The sequence below is a fragment of the Pleurodeles waltl genome, chromosome 6 (genome assembly GCF_031143425.1).
Source record: "Pleurodeles waltl isolate 20211129_DDA chromosome 6, aPleWal1.hap1.20221129, whole genome shotgun sequence".
NCBI classification, from domain to species: Eukaryota; Metazoa; Chordata; class Amphibia; order Caudata; family Salamandridae; genus Pleurodeles; species Pleurodeles waltl.
Window position 1 is genome coordinate 1,109,383,602 of NC_090445.1, and position 21,984 is coordinate 1,109,405,585.

General features: G+C 52.5%; 1 protein-coding gene and 2 long non-coding RNA genes across 8 annotated transcripts in view; 2 read left to right on the top strand and 1 right to left on the bottom strand.

Moving 5' to 3' along the window:
• The window catches only part of PHF13 (PHD finger protein 13), a 21,959-nt gene extending 15,908 nt beyond the window's left edge, over positions 1-6,051 (bottom strand). Inside the window, exon 1 of one of the 4 annotated variants that reach the window (XM_069240225.1) lies at positions 5,639-6,051. Coding sequence is in view for 2 of the 4 variants with exons in the window: in XM_069240223.1 (XP_069096324.1) it covers positions 2,190-2,249 (60 nt within the window). In the remaining 2 variants the exon portion in view is untranslated. Of the gene's footprint in view, positions 1-474; positions 569-2,189; positions 2,250-2,833; positions 4,119-5,638 lie in introns of those variants that run through there. The other 3 variants (XM_069240224.1, XM_069240223.1, XM_069240226.1) reach the window with 3 other exon arrangements.
• Positions 1-21,984, top strand: part of LOC138300621 (uncharacterized) — a 179,313-nt gene that overhangs the window by 135,108 nt on the left and 22,221 nt on the right. The window lies entirely within an intron of this gene.
• Positions 4,218-21,984, top strand: part of LOC138300620 (uncharacterized) — a 25,011-nt gene continuing 7,244 nt past the window's right edge. Inside the window, exon 1 of one of the 2 annotated variants that reach the window (XR_011204971.1) lies at positions 4,218-4,308. This is a non-coding gene — a long non-coding RNA (uncharacterized lncRNA). Of the gene's footprint in view, positions 4,309-5,771; positions 5,794-21,984 lie in introns of those variants that run through there. The other variant, XR_011204972.1, reaches the window with a different exon arrangement.

A 21,984-nucleotide genomic window follows, 5' to 3' on the forward strand; every position in this document is an offset into this window, starting at 1 on the left:
GGGTTTCTAGTCCAGATCCGCCAGGCTCCATCCCAACTCCACTTCCGCAAGATGACAACCATCTGGTCATGCAGCACCTTGTGCCAGTGTATGCGCACGTGACGGACCGCGCCTCAAAAAAATAAAAGCCTACTGCCACCCACAGCTGTCAGTCCGGTGACTCCCCCCGCTCCCCAAAAGCATACTCTCCTCTCCTACTAAGGAAACTGAAAAATATCAGTTGTGTATCATATCCTGCAGTGGTAGCAAGCATCAGGCAGCCGGTACAAAAACTAAGTGAATATAGTGGATTTACACGTTTTACGAGAGTACGTCAGTTACACAACTAAGTGGGCTAATACCTATGCCGAAGATGTATGTGTACAGCCAACCCTCAAAACATACATTTGAAGTCCGGTGGGTTAACTCAGTATTTAATCATTCTGAGGAAGATACGAGGAGGAGCAGGTGCATGGTAATTAGATCTCAAAGTACCTATCCTGGGTTTTAAATTTAGAGATCAAGAACGGACTCTGAAGGGCAATGCTGGCAGGAGCCGTCTGTGGCAGAAGTCACCGAGTGCCCTCCACCTTCCACCGATATCTAGGTTTCCACGTCCATGGACTCCGCCATGGCGTGAACGCCGACTGTAGGTGGGTGCTGCAGGACTACGTCTAAGTCACAGACACACAAAATGGAGCGCGAGGTGGGCCTTCCTTCGCGCGGATTCCGCCACAGACCCAGCCGTCCCGCCCCTCATCCGCCCGCCCTGGTAGCGTCGTTTGTTGTACAGTTGCCAAGCCAGTGCCCGCCGGTCCTGCTCATGCCCAGGACAATGTCAAGCATAGCGCTATAGGGGTTTCCCTCCGATTGTGTTTGGTGTTTTTTAGGTGGGTGGGGGCGAGTACTGTCAAGGCTGGATAGCAGGTTTTTCAAGTTTGACGGTGGAGGAGGGTACTCGTGGCTGCCCTTCAAGATGGAAGAGGATCGGGTGGAAGCAAGTTGTTACAAGCACCGCACTTCACACCGGGGGCTGTTACATTATCACTTCGGGCAACGGCATAGTTGTGGTAGTTACAGCCCCGTTCTTTACTGCTGCAACTTCGAAGCACTGGGAAGCGGGATGACACGAGGCATCCTTGATAGAGGAGGGAGTGTTACTGCCTAGTACTTGAAGGGAAGCGGGCTAGTGGGTTGTCAGCTCAGAGTTGGGAGGGGGGGGGGGGTGTTTAACAGGCCAGTCTTGCAAGCAAGGCGCGTGGAGCGTTGTTGCAGGACATAACACCATCGCGATGGTTGTTATAGCTCGCACAGCGGTTAGGTTATTCACCCCTGGCGGTGATGTCTAGTGCTGCCAGTGCCCTGGTATTATTACACTGCACTTGTTACCACAGTGCCGGGGCTGTTACTGCAGCCTCGCATTGCTAGCTATGACCGCTGCCTGCCACGACACCCTCTGGCGGCCACCGCAGCACGACATAGCCGCCTGCCCCTCCACTGGCGAATGGCCCTTTAATCAGCACCCCTGAACGAATCCAACATTCCTTGCCGCTCCCTTGAACAACTCCTGATCACCCGTGAAGGAGTCTCTTAACAGCCCCAACCCCCCCCCCCCCCCCCCCGCCAACACACACAACCCACAACTAACTAACTTCACCGCCCTTCCACGATTAACCAATCAATCACACAAATAATTTACTGCGGCCCCACTAGCAGCCACGGAGGACCGTACTTTGAACACCCCCACCCCCCATCGCATCGAACTGAGCACCAGCCCCCCCTTTCTGAAAGACTTTCACCTAAGGATAGATAAACCCTGCCACTACCCCCTCTGCAAAGTAACATCGCAGAAATCTCTCACGGGAATCCACAATAAAAACACACAAAGGGCATCCGTGTACAGAAAAGGAAGGGGCGGACCCAGTTTTTGAACGATGCCTTTCTGGCCATGCAGTCCTTTAAAGATCGAGGTGGGGGTGGGGAACCACTTTTTGAAAGATGTCCCAGCTTTTCTGGGCTGCAGTCCATTACATATTTTTTTAAGGTGGATGCGATAAAAGCGCATTTTAATCCGCCCATACGAAATTAAGCACGTTTGATGGAACTAGAACATATTAGCATGCCAGTGGGGTTGTACCAAGCTCTAGAAAGTAATCGGATGTGCCCACTGTTACTTTAAAAAATAAATAAAAAAAAGAAAGTGTACGAACACCATCCACCATGACACAGCCAAGCCCACGGCTGCCTGCCACCATCGAGGGAAGCCGCATCCAGTGGGAGCCTGCGAACACAAGGCACACCCAGCCTTGCGGAAGGGGCAGAGAGCACTTTCTGGGTGTTGCCTCAAGGAGGAAAAAAACAGTATGTAATGGGGAAAGATGGCGCAAAGTTCCGACGATGACCCAGCCACGCATCAGTGCTCAATGAAACCGCGTTCATTAGCGTTGCGGTGGATTCAGTAGGGTGAGGCACTTTTGGAGTACAGTGAGGCAAAAAACACGATGTGCAGGTGGATGGCGAGACCTGCCTCGCTTATTGTGTCGTATGTCGCACTTAATTCAGCCAAGGACAGCAGCTTAACACTTCACCGATACCCTAAAGCCATCAATAAACTGCCATGCCTTTATTTTATTGTGTCAAGGTCTGTATCAGGGCCCCCAAAAGTGCTATGACTGTGATCTGGAACACTACAGACGAGTGCCTTAATCAGGAACAGGAGCACATTTGGATGAAGAACACGAAACACTACGCCTACATGCAGTGAAAACTCGGATTAGTATTACGCACTCCGAATAACAGCGAATCTGGCTACCATCTTGCCCCACTGCAAACAAATATTACAGAGTACACTTACCTCGGAGTCGAAAGTAGACGAGGGGGATGTGTTCATGTCGACGCGGTCCAAGAAAGAGAGCGGTCGATGCGGAAGGCAGGTGTAGGCAGGGAAGAGTTGGCACGGATGGTGGTTGAAGGCACTCAGTCCCACATGCCCGGTGTGTGCGGGGAGAAGTTTGAGGGGTACCAATCTGCTCCTCGATCTTCCGAAAAACTGGGACTCCGGTGTGGGTGCTGGTCAGGGTGAGGATAGATCTCTCTCCTGGAGTGGGTGACCGTGCTTCTCCCGCAGCGAGGTGCTGGTGCCTCTTCCGGTGCAAGTCCAGGGGCGCAGGGTGGCAGAGGAGGTGGGTTTATGGCTCCGCCCTCCGATGAGGGGGTTACCCGTAGTGCTGTCGTCTGCCCGTGGAGGGTCTTGTGCGGTTACTGCAGCCTGTCTGCTGTCTTCTGTTCTACAGCAGAGCTACAGCTTCCTTTGCAGGCTCAGCTGTGCGGGGTGCGGTGGTGGCAGAGGGGGAGGGGACGCGTTCCGCCCGTACTCTCCCGCTCCTGTCACGGTTGCGTCCTCGGAGAACGGGTACTGTTGCATGTGGTTGGTGAAAGGGGCGGGGTGACGATCCCTCCTCGGGAGGGGGAAGGTGTCTAGCGTCTGTCGGAGTGGGCTACCACCGCCTTCCTTCCTCTGCAGGGGTTTGGTTGTGCGAGGGTAGCGATGTTGAGAGGCGGAACCGCGAAACTTGCGTGGGGTGGATGGTTGCTTTTCAGAGTGGGGTCCTGGGGCTGCGCCACCTCGTGCTCATCCGCTCGGTCGTGGAATGGTGTTGCACGGTGACAGCTGGTGTTCACTTGGGGGACCGAGGGTGTCAGCTCAGTGACCCCCTCCTGGCGGAGGAGACCTGCTCTGGTTCTTCAGCTGTCGTCGGTGGTGAGCGCGGTGACTAGCCCGGCGTCTGCTGCTCACCACGGTGGGCGTTGCTGCTGTCCTTCTTCCGGTTCTGCGGTGGGGCTGATAGGGACCCAGGGGTTACCCGTCCTAGTACAAGGTCTTCTTTTCCGGAGGGAAGAGTTGCGCCTCTACTACGAAGTTTGGGTCGCTGGACTGGACGTCAGCCTGCCGCAAATTGTGCGAGGTACCACCCCTGTGGGTAGGAGAGGGTGACCGCCGAGTGGCTACGCCTCTCTGAAGGCTGGAGGGGAGGTGGTCGTGGGAACGTCACACCCCACTAGAGGTTTAGCCCCGACTTGCCTAGCGGTCGATCCCTCCTTCGGGGTTGAGGGTGTTTCCGATGGATGGCTGCTCGGAGTCGGTGAGAGGACCCCTCCTCCGTGGGCGGGCACACACCCAAGGGGTGGGACTGCTGTGTGCGGGTGTCCAATCCGATGCGGGCTCATGAGTGCCCGCCCTTCTCTTGCACAGACTCTGCTGTCTGTAGGGAGGGTGACAGCTCTCCGTGGGGGAGCCGACGAGAGAGACTCCCTTGTTCCCTACAAGGAGTAAGTGGGTGTAGGGGGAGAGTGGGTTGTGATAACAGTACCTCTGGGCGGGGTGGAGACCGGGCTCCCTTCTAGAATATTTATCTGCAGTAGGAGAGCATCCCTAGTTCTGGGCTGTGAATATGAGTACTGACAGTCTCGGGAGGGTGGGGGTGAAGGAGGGGAGACATTTGTCACCTATGAGCTCAAGGATGAGCGAAAATACAGCCCCTACCGGTGTACTGCCTCTTGACGCTCCCCCGTCCGAATGTGTACCCCCTACGTCAGAGGGTGCTTTGTGCTGTCTGTCTCACCGGGTGTGGAAGTCCGCCAGGTGTTGAAATTCTCCTCCAGGGTGTCATGCATGAGTGACCGTGTGGGTGGGAAGATTTTTGGGCGGCACAGTCACCCCACTCCGGTCTTTAAGGGTCCTCAATCGTGGGCCCTTCTATGGCGGATGAAAAGAAGCGATGGTTGTTGGAGTAGCTTTCTCTGAGAGTTTGAATCCTTCGAGGGTGGGGTTTGCTCGCCATTCCGTGCGCCATGGGGGCTAGCAGATTGAGTGCCTCTCCGGAGAGGGGGGAGTTTAGCCCCATGTGTGTTCAGGAGAATTGCAACACCCTCCACGGGTTTCCGGGTCCTATGTGCTGAAGTCTGTGTTATGGCTTCAATGTAGGGTAGTCTTGGTGTCGTGCTAGACATACCTCTGGATTTTCCCGTCTCGACATACTTACTGTCAGGACGATTAAGGCATCAGGGCAGTACTTGACCTCAGCTAGCAACAGCTGCGCCTGGGCATCGTGGTACGGTGCCCTGCCACTTCTTAAGTAGGCATTCTGCTACCCCTTCGTCAGGAACTGTTGTGTTGCAGGTAGTAGACACCCAGCTGCTTCTCAGTTGTCTCACTACCCTCACCATTGTCGCACGTCATTAGTTACTAGTTTCATCGCTCTTCCGTAAGCCTGTGCTTTGTGGGTCTGTCACTCAGCGGTCTCCAAAAGAGTCATCCGTGGGATTCAGGGGATGGGGCCTCGGCACCTGTAGCCCCCACACAAATAAACAGCGGCATCAGAGCTCAGAATCGCATGACTAATATGGATAAAGGAAAGAGAGTGGCTCGTAAAAAAAGGTGCTTGTCATAACATTTGTACTGTTTATTCATCAACCTTTGCCATAATCTGAGTACGCGATTGACATATACTCGTGTCTTTTAATATGCCCAAACGGCTATAAATTACGTAGAATTGTGTAAAGAGTGCTTACCTTAAATGCTAAACCACATCAATTAAACATGTACCAAGCGTGCATGATAAAACACATCAATTAAGTTTGTACCAAGGCGTGCATTTACCTTTATGGGTGTCTCAGTTATGCTCAGGTTATAGGTTCAAGCCCTGTCACCCAGTGGCGGACTGGAACCTACTGCTATAAATGCTCGTTTTCCCGGAAGCCGAAGCGCAGAGTTCCTGACAGCAGCAGCAGTCGAGGAGGTCGTGGCGCGGTGAGGTGAGGTGGTGCGGGGCGGGGGGATTGGGGGGTGAATGCGGGAGGAACCGAGGTGATGCTGAGGAGGGAGGAGGTGCGGAGGTACTGCTAGCCGGTGGATTTGGGGACGCACTGGCTGTCGCAAGCGTTGCCGGGCACTGCTGGTTGCTGTGTCATTGTTTGCTTGCCCGGCCAACTGAAACCCCAGCCCCCTCGCTCTGCCCCTCTGCCCTTCGTCCAGCCCCGCCCTCGCTCCGCCGCAACCGTAACGCCGAGGCCCGGTCCCTCTCCCCTTGGCTTCCTCTCACTGCCTCCTACCGCCTCCTCTACACCCCTGCGGCTCCCCCCTGCATTCCATAGATGCCATAGGTGTCTGGGTGGGCTCCCCGCATTGACTGGTTGGCCAGTCGCTGAGAGCTCAGACCACCAGGCACACTCACCTGGCCATCCGGGGGTATCAGGCTGCAGGCACCAGAAAACCTGGGTGACAGGATATTGCCAGGCCAAGAGTCGCTCTTTCTGCATCGCCACCCCATCTCCTCTTGGAGCAGCAGCAGCTCCAGGGGCTATCAGAAGCCACCAGGGGGCTGCCTTTGGAGCAGCTGGAGAGTTGCAGCGCAGCTGGTCCTCAGTGCAGCAGCAGGTGAGTGCAGTGACTGTAGTCAGTCACTGCGAAGGTGCGCTTCAGCCAACCGCAGATGCGACCCAGCTAGGGTGGGTGCGGCTTGAGGGTTCTGTTGAGCCTCACTTGCAAGGTGGCATCATCAGCCGCATCCACGGTATCCCCACTTCCTCTTGGTGCAGCAGGCTCAGGGGACTGTGCCATTGGAGCAACTGGAGAGTCACAGCACAGCCAATCTTCAGTGCAGCAGGAGCAGGCGAGTGCGGTGACTGTAGCCAGTCACTGCAAAGTTTGAACTCCAGCCAACCGCTTGAAGCTGCCCAGGTAGGGTGGGTGTGGCTTGCGGGGGTCTGTCGAGCCTTACTTGCCAAGGTGGCATTAGCAGCGGTATCCACTTCACTCTCCACTACCTGTAGCTGCATCAGCAAAGCCCAGCGGAGCAGAAATAACTGCTGGCCATCAATTCCACTAGCCTGACCAGACTACTACAAAGAACTGTTTGGTGGGAAAAAAGGTAATCATGGGGTCAGGTAAAACAAGAAAATTGGCAACGGGAAAGAGAGAGAGACTCCAAGTTCCAGATAACCACCTCACGCCATCCACTGCACCACCTCTCATTGAGATTGAGCTTGAGTCGGAGGTGGATCAGGAAGCAGAAAGACCTTGAGTTAGACACGACTTAGAACAAGCAAAAAAACGCCACATTACAGATTGTAAACAAAAATCTATACCAAGCTCTCCTTTCTAAAAAATAACAGATCTTCTCAAGCAGCAGTAACATACATGGCCTACAGCCACCACTGCAACCTTCAATCTCCACAGAAACCTTGGAAAGCAGCCCATCTTGGGATGATTCCCCCCAAAATGGGGAACACTCCAAGTCTAAATTTCAGCCGGTTTGCCAACACTAGCACAACCCCACCACCTTTGGGGGGACACGTCCAGTCTATCAGGGCAGAGGTCCACGCGGAACCCCAGCAGGCCCCAGAAGAACGATAGCGGGCCTCCCCTAGACAGACTCAGTGTTTTGTGGAACGGTAGTGGCAAAGTTTACGCTCCCCAAAGAGGAGGGCCAGTCGTCTACTGACAAGCAGGTCACGACTCCAGCTTCTGACCTATCCCCTCAAGGAACTTCAACGAATGCAGCAAATCAGGCCCTCCACCTGCTAATCCCCCGTGACCTTACAAACAGAGGGTGTCAGAACAGCGGCGGACGAAGAAACACTATCCTACCTAGACATGCAAGAATGGGAGGGCATGCTAATTGCATATTCTCAAGACTCTTCCCCCAGATCCCAGAAGTACCCCTGATCTTGCTCCCAGTCAACCGTCACAAAAGGGGGGTGTAAGGACCGACACGATCATGGGCATGGGCGCAGCAACACCAACTGACCCAGATCCGAGCCCCAGCTCTCACAATCTATGCACGGATGGCGCATGTGCCTCTCTACTCAAAACCATGCAGCTCTTAGTCGAAGCCATTCATTACCAAACTAGGCAACCTGAAATCCCTCCTCACACAGCCTCAAGCAAATCCCGCGAGTGCTCTTACCAACTGTCCATGTTGGCAGATAATAGACAAACTATCCATGTTACCCTCCATGTTTCGCATCTGTGTGTCTCCAAAATCGGGACCTTCCAGCTCCCCCACACCCTCCTATTCCAAAGCCGTCCCCCCAGCTCACGACCCACAAAAAATCCACCTGATGATAGCCAAGAGTATAGCCTGTGGCTGAAGAATAAGGAGCCAGGTATTGACAAAGGGGCCCAACCAGACGCCACCCGCAACAGTAGCTTTAACAACTGCGGCCCTAACAGCACCTACTGTCCAAACTCCAGGAACACGCAACCATCTGGCAGGTCCGTGGCGGTAACCTCATTGAGAAACCCAACGCTAAGCAAAGGCATGCCCAAAGGAGAAACGTTCGCAAGAAGGAACTTGCAGGGAATGGTAAGGCCAGCGTCTTGGCATTCAAATTGGTAACGGTCCCCAAACTTGGAAAACAAGCAAACCGGGCTCTCAATGATGTTACATCTCCCTGGTCCTACGGGTCGAAGGTGACCCTCGAGCAGCCACGCTCAGGCAAAGTCATCCACCGGGGGAGTTCGACCACAACTGTCCCCTCCTCTCCTGTTACAACAAGTCAGGAGGTTTGTGAAACCCAGTCCGCTAAGGCAGATCAACAACCCACTGGAAACATGGTGTGGGGGGGAGGTTCTACCAACCATTGGCACAGCTGCTGCAACATTTGCACCTAAGCCACCGGCCTCTAAGTCTGAGAAATGGGTTGCCAACAACGCAGAATTGGAAACGCCACAGTCTGTGCAAACCGTAGCGATTTCAACACACGGAAACTACAACCAGCCAATACAATTGACCTTACCGAATCATACTATCATACCAGGAAAGGACCTTTCTACCATCGAACCACTTGAAATGTCAGAGTGTGACTTGCATACCAACCAGCCCTACACAAGACGCCAACCTCTGCAGAAATTGGAATCTCGACCAGAGCCTATAAATACTAACTGTTAGAAATGGGGTCTGTAGTTGGCAGACGGTTTGCACCCTGTCCAAGTAGGGACCCTCAGTCTAGTCAAGATAAGGGAGATACACTCTCAGATAACCCCTGCTCACCTCCTTGGTAGCTTGGCACGAGTAGTCAGGCTTATCTCAGAAGCAATGTGTAAAGCATTTGCACATAACACACAGTAATAAGTGAAAACACTACAAAAGGACACCACACCAGTTTTAGAAAAATAGCCAATATTTATCTATATAAAACAAGTCCAAATACAATAAAAATCCAACATACAGTAAGAAAAATATGAATTCTGCAAGATTTACTAAAAACTGCAGTTCCTTGAAGTCGATAGCTCCACCTGAGGCCATCACGGCATCGTGATCAACAAAACCAACAGTTCAGACTGGCTGCGGCATTGCGGGCCAGCTACTGTGTCGGGAAGACCCGCAAACAGTACCTTCGATTTGCAGGGCGTTGTGATCCTCGCGGTGAGCTCTGGAGAGCGGCGTCGCTGACGTCGCGGTGTTGGTTCCAGAGTTGGTGCAGGAGTCGTCGGGCCCTTGAGGTCACACGCGTTGCAGGTCGAACTCCATGCTGATGAAGTCGGGTGCGCCGGCGTGGATGACGTCGGGACTGTGGCGCGAAGCAGGACGATGCGACGTGCAGTGCCTACTGGTCACGGTGCAGGCAGCGGCTCGGTGATGGCATCCAGTGGTGTCGGTGAGACCAGGGCTGCGGTGTGGGGCGGGGCGGTGCGACATGCGGTGTCCACAGGTCACGGGGCAGGCAGCGTCGTCGTTGCAGAATCGCTGTCGTCGGTAGGCCCAAGCCAGCGGTGCAGGACGGTGCTTCGTGACCCTCAGGAGCGGTGTGCACAGGCCACGGTGAAGGCAGGATGCCTGGTGATGACACAGGAGTCGATGGTGCTGGCGTCGGTGGACCAGGGCTGCAGTGCGGGACGGGACAGTGATTCGTGTACCTCATGAGCGGTGTCCACAAGCCACCGTGCAGACAGCAGCACCGGTGTCAGCAGGAGCGGCTGCATCGGGGATGCCCAGGCTGCGGTGTGAGAATGCGATGCCGGAGTGCGGGGCCCACAGGTCACCATGCAAGCTGCGGCTCGGTGAAGTCGTCCGATGACAGCATCCGGGAGACCAGGGTCGCGGTGCGGAGCAGGGCAATGCAACTCCGTGTCGCGACAGCAGGTCACGGTGCAGGCCAGCGGCATCGTTGGTGACGACGCAGTGGTTTCTCCTATTGAACAGCACAAAGCACACAGTTCCCAGTGCTGCAGGTCGAGAAAACTGAAGTCTTTGGTGTCCCTGAGACTTCCAACAGGAGGCAAGCTCTACTCCAAGCCCTTGGAGCATTTTCTAAAGCAGGACACACAGCAAAGTTCACCCTTTGCACTCTTTTCATGCAGAAGCAGCAACTGCAGGCCAGTCCAGCAAAGCAACACAGCAAAGGGACAGTCCTCCTCCTTCAGCTCTTCTCCTGGGCAGAGGTTCCTCTTGATTCCAGAAAGATTCTACCAGTCTGGGGTTTTGGGTATTCTTCATATACCCAGTTCTGCCTTTGAAGTTGGCAAACTTCAAAGCAAAGTCTCAAGTGTTTGCAAGATCCTTTCTTGTCCAGGCCAGGCCCCAGACGCACCTCAGGGGGTCGGAGACTGCATTGTGTGAGGGCAGGCACAGTCCTTTCAGGTGTGAACGAACACTCCCCCCTCCTCTCTAGCTCAGATGGCTTATTAGGATATGCAGGCTACACCTCGCCCCCTTTTGTGTCACTGTCTAGAGAGGTGCAAAACAGCCCAACTGTCAAACTGACCCAGACAGACAATCCACAAACAGGCAGAGTCACAGAATGGTATGAGCAAGAAAATGACTACTTTCTAAAAGTGGTATTTTCAAACAAACAATTTAAAAAACAACTTCACTGAAAGACGTATTTTTAAATTAAGAGTTCAGAGACCCTAAACTCCACATTTTTATCTACTCTTAAAGGGAATTTGGGCTTTAAGGATATTTAAAGGCAGGCCCCATGTTAACCTATGAGAGAGATAGGCCTTGCACTGCACAGTGAAAACCGAATTTGGCAGTATTTAACTGCTAGGACATATAAAACACACTAGTATATGTCCTACCTTAAACATACACTGCACCCTCCCATGGGGCTACCTAGGGCATAACTTAGGGCTGCCTTACATGTAGTAAAAGGCAAGGTTGAGGTCTGGCAAGTGGGTACACTTGCCAAGTCGAATTGGCACTTTAAAACTGCAAACACAGACACTGCAGTGGCAGGTCTGAGCCATGGCGGCATAACCAGTGCTGCAGGCCCACTAATAGCATTTGATTTACAGGCCCTGGGCACCTCTAGTGCACTTTTCTAGTAAATCAAATATGCCAATCATGGATAAACCAATCAACAGTACAATTTCTATAGGGAGCACTTGCACGTAAGCACTGATTAGCAGTGGTGAAGTGCGCAGAGCCAATAAACCAGCAAAAACAGACCTAAAAAAATAGGAGGAAGAAGGCAAAAAGTTTGGGGATAACCCTGCTAAGGGCCATTTCCAACACTAACATACTGATTTTTCATCCCCCCTAGAATCTAAGGGCACAGTCTACATCCTGAACAGGAGAAACATACTCCGGCTCTTATCACACATTCCATCTATCAGTGGTCTGAGTACAACGGACCTCCTGACAGTAGAATTTGTCTGCCCCAACACATTATCAACCCTCAAAGCAACCAATGCTACGTGGAAGACCAGTCCCATTGCCCAATCAATCTTCGCCGAAAGAGCAACGTTTAAACGCTGAGGCATCAGTATCACCATGCACCGTGAGGTGGATTACCCGACCCTCTATTAACGACTGGACCAGCGATAAAACCAGACCCCCTCATCAAGGAAACCCGCTCCATACTTAAGAGCGCCCGGGGCTGTTCATCAACGTCCTCCAGTTCCTCCATTACCACTCTGGGGGACTCCCGGGGTCACATGCTGCACACTCCAACAGACTTTCTCCAACCCAACAACGATTTAAGGTGGATCTCAAGAACGATCTATAACTGTAATGGGTCCCGGTGACAAACGCTAGTCACAAGGAGGGGCATCACACCAACAAAGGAAGCGCTTTGTCTTTGCTCTTGGAATGTGAACGGCCTACTCACAAAAAACTTGGACCATGACTTCATCCAGTATATTAGCACCGTTGACATTAGACAAATGCAGGAAACATGGCTGGAAGAACCATTCTACCTACAGGGCAATATGTGTTTCTTTACGCCGACAATCAGAAAAGCAAAGTACGATCACCTGCTGGGTGGCCTAGCCACCTATGTCTCTCTAGCACTGTCAGTCAGAGTCTTCCCTCTGGTCTCCACCCTTTCATTTACTAATCACTGCAGCAATTGCCACTCCTATGGATGTGCCTACAGTAGAGAGAGCATTAGTAAATACTTACCTTCATCCCAAGCTTAAATCTAACGATGCTACTAAGCTGGTGGAACAACTTGAAAACTATGTAAGTAGTGGAGAAATTGCTGATTAGGCCGACATCATTGTCTCAGGCGACTTCAACTTGTATAAATCAAAAGATATACACAGTTCCACTGTAAGAGTATGTACCTATAGTTCACAGGTTCCTGGGAGTCCAACTATTTGAAGCAAGAGCCCTCACTCACTATTTGGTGACATGCTTCATCATTGGGCTATGCTCTTCATCGGGCCGGCACTGCAATGCCTGACGGGCCCCACAAAGGGGCTCTTTGCCGGAGATCTTTTTCTAATGGTAACCAGCTGGTCAATAGGTGTACTAGTATAGGATTGGTATGCAAAGGAAATGCTGTTAAAAATGACTAGAGCTAAAACATAATTTATTGAGCTATCTGACCTCTGTCATGATTAAAAACAAGAGTGTGGGGAGAGAATAAAATAAGGTCTAAACTCCCCAAAAAATAGATAAAAAGTGTTGGTAGTTATCACTAAATCTCTAAATTCGGAGTATAGTGAAAGTAGGTACAGGATCCCCTGTACTACTCTTAAATCATGGTCTTCAACTTGTACCTACTTGGAGCTTCCACAGATGAAGCCACAATCGCTATTTCCAGTGCCTGGGGTCTTCACAGGGGGCCAATAACTACAGACAACCCACAAGGATAAAGATGACACTACTCAAAGACCTAGAACAACTACAGTTAGGAGCCTTGAATGGTAGATTTCTGGAGGACTCACCACCCACAGCAACATACTTTTCAACAACAGCTTCCACAACAATCAACTATACCTTCTTCACCTTGCCACTGTTTGAACAAGTCACCTACTACCAAGGAGACAGGAGTGAGATCGACCACTGTCCACAAGAACTACCCATTAACATGACGATTTCTAAAATGGATAAAGCAAGCTACCTGCTTATTACTTCTTACACTTCAAATGGGTTAAATGCGCACAATTGAACATAGAGCTTGTATCTAATGCAGCAATGAACCTGGCAGTCGAACTGGAAGTGAACAACAGCAGTGAGGTACTAAAGTGGGACCAACTAACCACCAAATGAAGCAATAATTTTGCAGAGCCGGTCAGTACCCGGCGATACATAGCCCCTTCCGTAACAATACGCTTGCTGCAGGTCCACAGTGTCGCACTGCGATACGCAAAAAAGTAAAATTTATTTCATCATAAGGCACATTCGTGGCACGCCAGGGAATCCAGACCTGCTCGAAGCCCTACAACATCAAGAACAGCCTCTAAAAAAGCTGAAGTGGGAAATCAATAGGACCCGCAGTGAAGACCTATGGGCCAAGCTATACTAGGATGCAAAAAGTAACCAAAGTGTGCACTTCTGGCATTCAATATGCAATCTTACACGCCCCTCACATGGCGGTTTTACATTACACATACCAGAAGCTGTCTGGCACAGCATCTCGGAGTCCACTTCAACTGCCAGTACTCAATCACGCACCACTCAGTATGCCTGCACCAAGCCAGCTAATTGTAGGAAATCCTCTTCTACATCAGTCTCCAGAGAAGACTCTGTTTTAAATATTTACTGAATCTGTCACGATAAAGGATCTGATAGCCAAGGGTAGGAGAGAAGGTGCTCCGGGCCCCAACCGACTACCCCTGTCCCCTGCAGTCTTCAAGCACAACAGGTCTTTCTGAGGAACGATATTCAAACCACTCTACCTGGAAATAAGCCACACAGGCATAATCCCACAGTCCTGGAAATGGGCCATAATTTCACCCATCTTCAAAAAGGGGGACAGATCGCTCCCAAACAACTATTGCTTAATAGACCTAATAGATAATGAAGCAAAGTATATCTGATAGAGACTTCTAGCTGCAGCCTCCTTACCTTAGAATTCTCTGGCGTCAGCTTTGAATCCGGAGTTTTTTCTGAGCGGTTCCCTGCGCGCGCCATCGGGCGGTGTCGTTTGGATCTGCGTGCGTCGACCAGCTCCGCGTGCGTCATCAGCGTCGTTGGAGCCGTCTATGACATCCCGGTTGTCTATATAGACGACGTCTCGGCGCGCGTACGTCAGTTCTTTTCCTTCTGCGCCAGTTAAGCGCAGTTACAGAAAGAGCTACCCTTCTTCGACGGTTTGTCGACGCTTTTTTGACTGTTTGAAGTCATGTCTTCGAGAAAGACAGGGTTCAAGCCGTGTGGTGCGTGTCATCGCACCATGTCCGTGACGGACCCGCACCCGCACCGTGTTTGTGTTTGGTGCCTGGAGAAGGACCACGATTCCACCTCGTGCTCCGACTGTCGGGCCATGGCGCCGAAGGCCTTGAGGGAGAGATCCCTTAAGCTTCTTGCGGCCCGACATTCGTCTTTGGTCGGCGCGACTCCGCGGAGGTCACGGTCCCGCAGTAGGCATTCGAGGTCATCTGAAGCGTCCCTCGGCCGATGAGGCGTGTAGGGAACGTCGACGTTCCGAGCGCGGTTCTGTGGATCCATCGCCAGGGTCGACTCTGCGTCTTCCCCACTTTCCGGGGACCGGATCGACCCCTGCTCAAATAAAAGAGTTTTACGAGGCCATGCGTCTCGTTTTTGAGCGGGCTGCACCCTCGGGTGGGTCTTCGGCCCCGCGGGGTCAGCAGGGGCCCCTTCGGATTCGATGCCGGTGGCTTTGGCCTCGGCACCGTTGGGGGCCCCAGGATCCGATACTGGATCTGGACCGGCGCCGGTCCCTCACAGTCGACCTCCTTGGGCGCCAGGTCCGACGCCGACGATTCCGCCACCAGTGGCAACCCCATCCTTATTCCGGATGAGCCAGAGCGACGTCGTATGACGTCGACTCCGACGGAGCAAATTCGGCCCGGATCATTGTCTGAGCATTATTTAGATCAGCCAGACGCAGGAGAGGAATGGGAGGGGTCTGAGGACCCTGTAGAATGTGGATTACAACAGGACTGGTATGAGGATTTAGGGGTGGCCAGTGGACTGGACACGTCTCCAGATACTGGTATGCTCTCTCCTCCTAATGTGACTACAGAGGAGGGTGCTTCTTTTGCTATGGTAGTGCGTAGGGCAGCTGAGGTCTTGGACCTAGATTTGCGTACGGTGCCAGTCAGGACGAATATCCCGACAGAAGTGCTTCAGAGTGCTTCAGAGCCGATGTTGCCCTTCAATGAGGCTTTTACAGACGTCCTTCTGGGTACGTGGTCCAAACCCAGCACAGGGGCTCCTGTGAAGAGGACAGTCGGCCGCTGCCATAGACCAGCTCTGAGCGACCCTAGTTTCCTGACACAACACCCCACTCCTGACAGCTTGGTAGTCCAAGCCTCTACTTTCCGTGGTGCCTTCCCTTCCGCTCCCCCGGATAGGGAATCCAAGAGGCTGGATCAGCTTGGGAATAAGATGTTTTCTTCCACCAACCTGGCATTGAGGTCCATAAACACCTCTTGCCTATTGGGCCATTATTCCCATACTTTATGGGATACGGTGGCACAGGTGCTTCCCAAGGTCCCGGGGGGCGTACGGGACACTCTCACCCAGGCTGTCAAGGATGGGAGAGATGCAGCCAAGTTTACGATCCGGTGTGGTTTGGACACAACCGACTCGCTGGGCAGAGCGATTTCATCGTCAGTAGCCCTACGTCACCACGCCTGGCTACGTTCTACTGGTTTCTCAGGGGATGTCCAGTCCAGCTTAATGGACATGCCCTTCGATGGCTCTCGCCTTTTTGGCAAAAAGGCAGACTCCGCGCTTGAGAGGTTCAAGGATTCTCGAGCCATGGCCAGATCCTTGGGCCTTTCAGCGCCAGCACGACAGCAGTCTGTCTTTCGCCACTTTCGGGGCTTCGGAAGGGGCGTGGTACCACGCCAGCCACAGTTCAGCCACCGTCCTCAGGCTTCACAGTATCCCGGAAGAGGACATGGTCGTGGCACCATCAGACCCAGAAGGTCTGGCCAGAGGTCAGCCACCACACAGCCCCCCTCCACTGCGCCCAAGCCTTCCTATTATGGTTCTGCGGGATCACGTCTGTCCTGCTGGAGGGAGGATTAGTTTTCATCTCCCTCACTGGCTTTCCATCACCATGGACAAGTGGGTCCTGCGGATCATACGGAAGGGCTACTCCCTTCCCTTCCAGTCTTTCCCTCCTTCTATCCCTCCGACAAAGGACTGGCTGATGGAGGACCATCTAGCTTTGCTCCGCAAGGAAGTTACGGCTCTCTTGGCCAAGGGAGCCATAGAAAGAGTCCCGATATCAGAAGTAGGCAGTGGTTGTTATTCCTGCTACTTTCTGATTCCCAAGAAGAACAAAGGCCTTCGCCCTATCTTGGATTTAAGGGACGTCAATCTCTCCCTCAAGAAGGAGAAATTCAAGATGCTCACTCTTGCTCAGGTTTTGTCTGCCCTAGACCAAGGAGACTGGATGGTAGTGTTGGATTTGCAGGATGCGTATTTCCACATTCCTATCCTGCCAGCCCACAGGCGTTACCTGCGGTTCTAGGTGAGCCACGAGCACTTTCAGTTTACTGTGCTTCCTTTCGGTCTCACCAGTGCCCCTCGGGTGTTCACAAAGGTAATGACGGTGGTGGCAGCTCATCTGCACAGGTCTAGGATTTCGGTCTTCCCCTACCTGGACGATTGGCTGTTGAAGGCTTCTACGCCCCAGGCTCTCGTCACCCACCTCCAGACGACGGCGGACCTCCTGCATTCGCTGGGGTTCACTATAAATGTGCTAAAGTCACACCTGACTCCCTCTCAGAAGCTCACTTTCATCGGAGCTGTTCTGGACACAGTGCAGTATCGGGCTTATCCTCCCGAACAGTGGGTCCAGGAAATTCAGGTTATGATACCGATGTTTCGGCCTCTATCCTGGATTTCGGTGAGACAGACTCTGAGGCTGTTGGGACTCATGGCTTCCTGCATCCTATTGGTCAATCATGCCAGATGGCGCATGAGGGCTCTGCAGTGCGACCTGAACTCCCAATGGGCACAGCATCAGGGAAATCTTACCGACGTGGTTCATATCTCGGAGGGGACTGCAAACGATCTGCAGTGGTGGTTAGTTAACTGCGATTGGGTCAAAGGCAGACTCCTCTCCCTTCCCCAACCAGATCTAACGGTAGTGACAGATGTGTCACTTCTGGGACGGGGCGGCCATCTGGGGGAGGTGGAGATCAGAGGTCACTGGTCTCCGGCGGAATCTGGGCTCCACATCAACTTGCTGGAGCTTCGGGCGATCCTGCTAGCATTAAAAGCATTTCTTCCTGTTGTGAAAGGGAAGGGGGTGCAGGTGTTCACGGACAACACTACTGCAATGTGGTGCTGCAACAAGCAGAGCGGTGTGGGGTCGTGGACCCTTTGTCAAGAGGCTTTACGTCTCTGGACATGGCTGGAACAGCAGGGCATGACACTGGTGGTTCAACACCTGGCAGGTTCTCTGAACGCCAGGGCAGACGAGCTCAGCCGAAAATGCTTAGAGGATCACGAATGGTGTCTCCCTTCGGAGGTGGCGCAAGGACTCTTTCAGCAGTGGGGAAAGTTTTGGTTAGATCTGTTCGCCTCCGTAGAGAACGCGCAATGTCAGCAGTTTTGCGCGTTGGAGTTTCCAAGGGGGCTATCACTAGGCAATGCTTTTCGACGTGAGTGGAGTTCAGGCCCCCTGTACGCCTTTCCGCCTATACCACTTCTGCCCAGAGTTCTCAAGAAAATCAGGAACGACCGGGCCCAAGTAATCCTAGTGGCTCCGGATTGGGCACGGAGAGTTTGGTATACAGAGCTTCACAAAATGAGCATCGGTCCTCCAATCAGGCTGCCTCTTCGGGAGGATCTTCTGTCGCACCAGCAGGGGAAGGTTCTCTACCCGAACCTGTCAACTCTGCGCCTTCATGCGTGGAGATTGAGCAGCGACAGTTGATGGTTTATGACCTCCCTCCCGAGGTCTGTGATGTCATTCTGGCAGGCAGGCGTCCCTCTACTAAGTCGATTCACACCTGCCGCTGGAAACGTTTTGTTTCATATTGCACAGAGAGGTCTATTGATCCTCTTTCTTCTTCTCTGTCTAACATCCTTTTGTTTATATTGTCTCTCACCCAGCAGGGTTCCTCCTTGGGGACTCTCAAGGGCTATCTTGCAGCCTTATCGGCTTTTCTTCAGTTGCCCGATCAACCATCTCTGTTTAAATCAGCTATAGTACAGAGGTTTTTGAAAGGTCTTGTGCATCTGTTCCCGCCTGTGCCTTTCGTTATGCCCCAGTGGGATCTTAATTTGGTTCTTACCTTCCTTATGTGTGCTCCCTTCGAGCCCTTGCATAACTATCCTCTCCGGCTGCTCACTATTAAAACAGCCTTTTTGGTGGCAATTACATCTGCCAGGAGAGTGAGTGAGCTGCAGGCTTTATCTTGAAAGCCACCGTATCTCATGATATATCCTGACAAGGTAGTGTTAAGAACTTGTGCCTCTTTCCTCCCCAAGGTGGTGACCCTTTTCCATCTGGGTCAAACTTTCACCCTGCCCACCTTCTTTGCACCACCACATCCCTCTAAGGAAGAGGAGCGTCTCCATTGGCTGGACCCAAAAGGAGCGTTATCGTTCTCCTTGACCGCACTAAAGAGTTCCTGGTGGACGACTAAAGGAAGTTGGCTCTATATGTACTATTTCAAAGTAAGAATTAGCATGCACAGAGTCCAAGGGTTCCCCTTAGAGGTAAGATAGTGGCAAAAAGAGATAATTCTAATGCTCTATTTTGTGGTAGTGCGGTCGAGCAGTAGGCTTATCAGAGGGTAGGGTTAAGCATTTGTTGTACACGCACAGGCAATAAATGAGGAACACACACACTCAAAGACAATTCCAGGCCAATAGGTTTTTATATAGAAAAATATATTTTCTTAGTTTATTTTAAGAACCACAGGTTCAAGATTTACAAACAATACTTTAAATGAAAGGTATTTCACTCAGGTATCTTAGGAACTTTGAATCACCACAATAGCATGTACAGTTTTGGCAAAAATGGCAATAAGCTATTTTGAAAATGGACATAGTGCAAAAATCAACAGTTCCTGGGGGAGGTATGTAAATGTTAGTTTCACAGGTAAGTACAACACTTACAGGGTTCAAAGTTGGCTCCAAGCGAGCCCACCTTTGGGGGTTCAAGGCAACCCCAAAGTTACCACACCAGCAGCTCAGGGCCGGTCAGGTGCAGAGGTCAAAGTGGTTCCCAAAACACATAGGCTTCAATGGAAATAGAGGTGCCCCGGTTCCAGTCTGCCAGTAGGTAAGTACCCGCGACTTCGGAGGGCAGACTAGGGGGGTTTTGTAGGGCACCGGGGGGACACACAAGCAGGCACAAAAAAGTACACCCTCAGCGGCACAGGGGCGGCCAGGTGCAGAGTGCAAACAGGTGTCGGGTTTTCAATAGAGATCAATGGGGAGACCCGGGGGTCTCTTCAACGATGCAGGTAGGCAAGGGGGGGGCTCCTAGGGGTAGCCACCACCTGGGCTTAGAAGAGGGCTGCCTGAAGGTCGCTCCTGGGCTGGAGTTCGGTTCCTTCGGGTCCTGGGGGCTGCGGGTGCAGTGTGTTTTCCAGACGTCGGGTTCCTTGAAGCAGGCAGTCGCGGTCAGGGGGAGCCTCTGGATTCCCTCTGCAGGTGTCACCGTGGGGGTCAGGGAGGTCAACTCTGGCTACTCACGGGCTCACTGTCACCGGGGAGTCCTCCCTGTAGAGTTAGTTTTCCGCAGGTCGAGCCGGGGGTGTCGGGTGCAGAGTGGATAGTCTCACGCTTCAGGCGGGAAACGTGTGGTCTTTAAAAGTTGCTTCTTTGTTGCAAAGTTGCAATTTTGTTAAACAGGGCCGCTGTTCTCGGGAGCTTCTTGGTCCTTTTAGATGCAGGGTAGTCCTCTGAGGCTTCAGAGGTTGCTGGACCCTGGGGGATGCGTCGCTGTTGCAGTTTTTCTCGAAGTGGGGAGACAGGCCGGTAGGGCTGGGGCCAAAGCAGTTGCTGTCTCCGTCTTCTCTGCAGGACTTCAGGTCAGCAGTCCTTCTTCGTCTTCAGGTTGCAGGAATCTATCTTCCTAGGTTCTGGGGGCCCCTAAATACTCAATTTAGGGGTGTGTTTAGGTCTGGGAGGTTAGTAGCCAATGGCTACTAGCCCTGAGGGTGGCTAAGCCCCCTTTGTGCCTCCTCCCGGTGGGGAGGAGGTCACATCCCTAATCCTATTGGGGGAATCCTCCATCTGCAAGATGGAGGATTTCTAAACGTCAGAGTCACCTCAGCTCAGGACACCTTAGGGGTTGTCCTGACTGGCCAGTGACTCCTCCTTGTTTTTCTCATTATCTCCTCCAGCCTTGCTGCCGAAAGTGGGGGCAGTGGCCGAAGGGGCGGGCATCTCCACTAGCTAGGATGCCCTGTGGCGCTGTAACAAAGGGGGTGAGCCTTTGAGGCTGACCCCCAGGTGCTACAGTTCCTGCAGGGGGAGGTGAGAAGCACCTCCACCCGGTACAGGCTTTGTGCCTGGCCACAGAGTGACAAAGGCACTCTCCCCATGTGGCCAGTAACATGTCTGGTGTGTGGCAGGCTGGTAAAACTAGTCAGCCCACACTGGAAGTCGGGTATGTTTTCAGGGGGCATCTCTAAGATGCCCCCTGGGTGTATTTCACAATAAAATGTACACTGGCATCAGTGTGCATTTATTGTGCTGAGATGTTTGATACCAAACTTCCCAGTTTTCAGTGTAGCCATTATGGTGCTGTGGAGTTCGTGAATGACAGACTCCCAGACCATATACTCTTATGGCTACCCTGCACTTACAATGTCTAAGGTTTTGCTTAGACACTGTAGGGGCATAGTGCTCATGCACCTATGCCCTCACCTGTGGTATAGTGCACCCTGCCTTAAGGCTGTAAGGCCTGCTAGAGGGGTGACTTATCTATGTCATAGGCAGTGTGAGGTTGGCATGGCACCCTGAGGGGAGTGCCATGTCGACTTAGTAATTTTCTCCCCACCAGCACACACAAGCTGGTAAGCAGTGTGCATGTGATGAGTGAGGGGTCCCCAGGGTGGCATAAGACATGCTGCAGCCCTTAGAGACCTTCCCTGGCACCAGGGCCCTTGGAACAAGGGGTACCAGTTACAAGGGACTTACCTGGGTGCCAGGGTTGTGCCATTTGTGGAGACAATGGTACAGTTTAGGGAAAGAACACTGGTGCTGGGGCCTGGTTAGCAGGCCTCAGCACACTTTCAAATCATAACTTGGCATCAGCAAAGGCAAAAAGACAGGGGGTAACCATGCCAAGGAGGCATTTCCATACACAACCCCCTGCCCCCCAAACGAAAGAGGATGACACTAACCTTTCCCAAGAGAGTCTTAATTTTCTAAGTGGAAGAACCTGGAAAGGCCATCTGCATTGGCATGGGCAGTCCCAGGTCTGTGTTCCACTCCCTGTAGGGAGATGGACCACCTCAACAGTTTTGGATTTTCACCTTTCATTTGCATTAGCCATCTGAGAGGTCTGTGGTCAGTTTGAACTACAAAGTGAGTACCAAAGAGGTATGGTCTCAGCTTCTTCAGGGACCAAACCACAGCAAAGGCTTCCCTCTCAATGGCACTC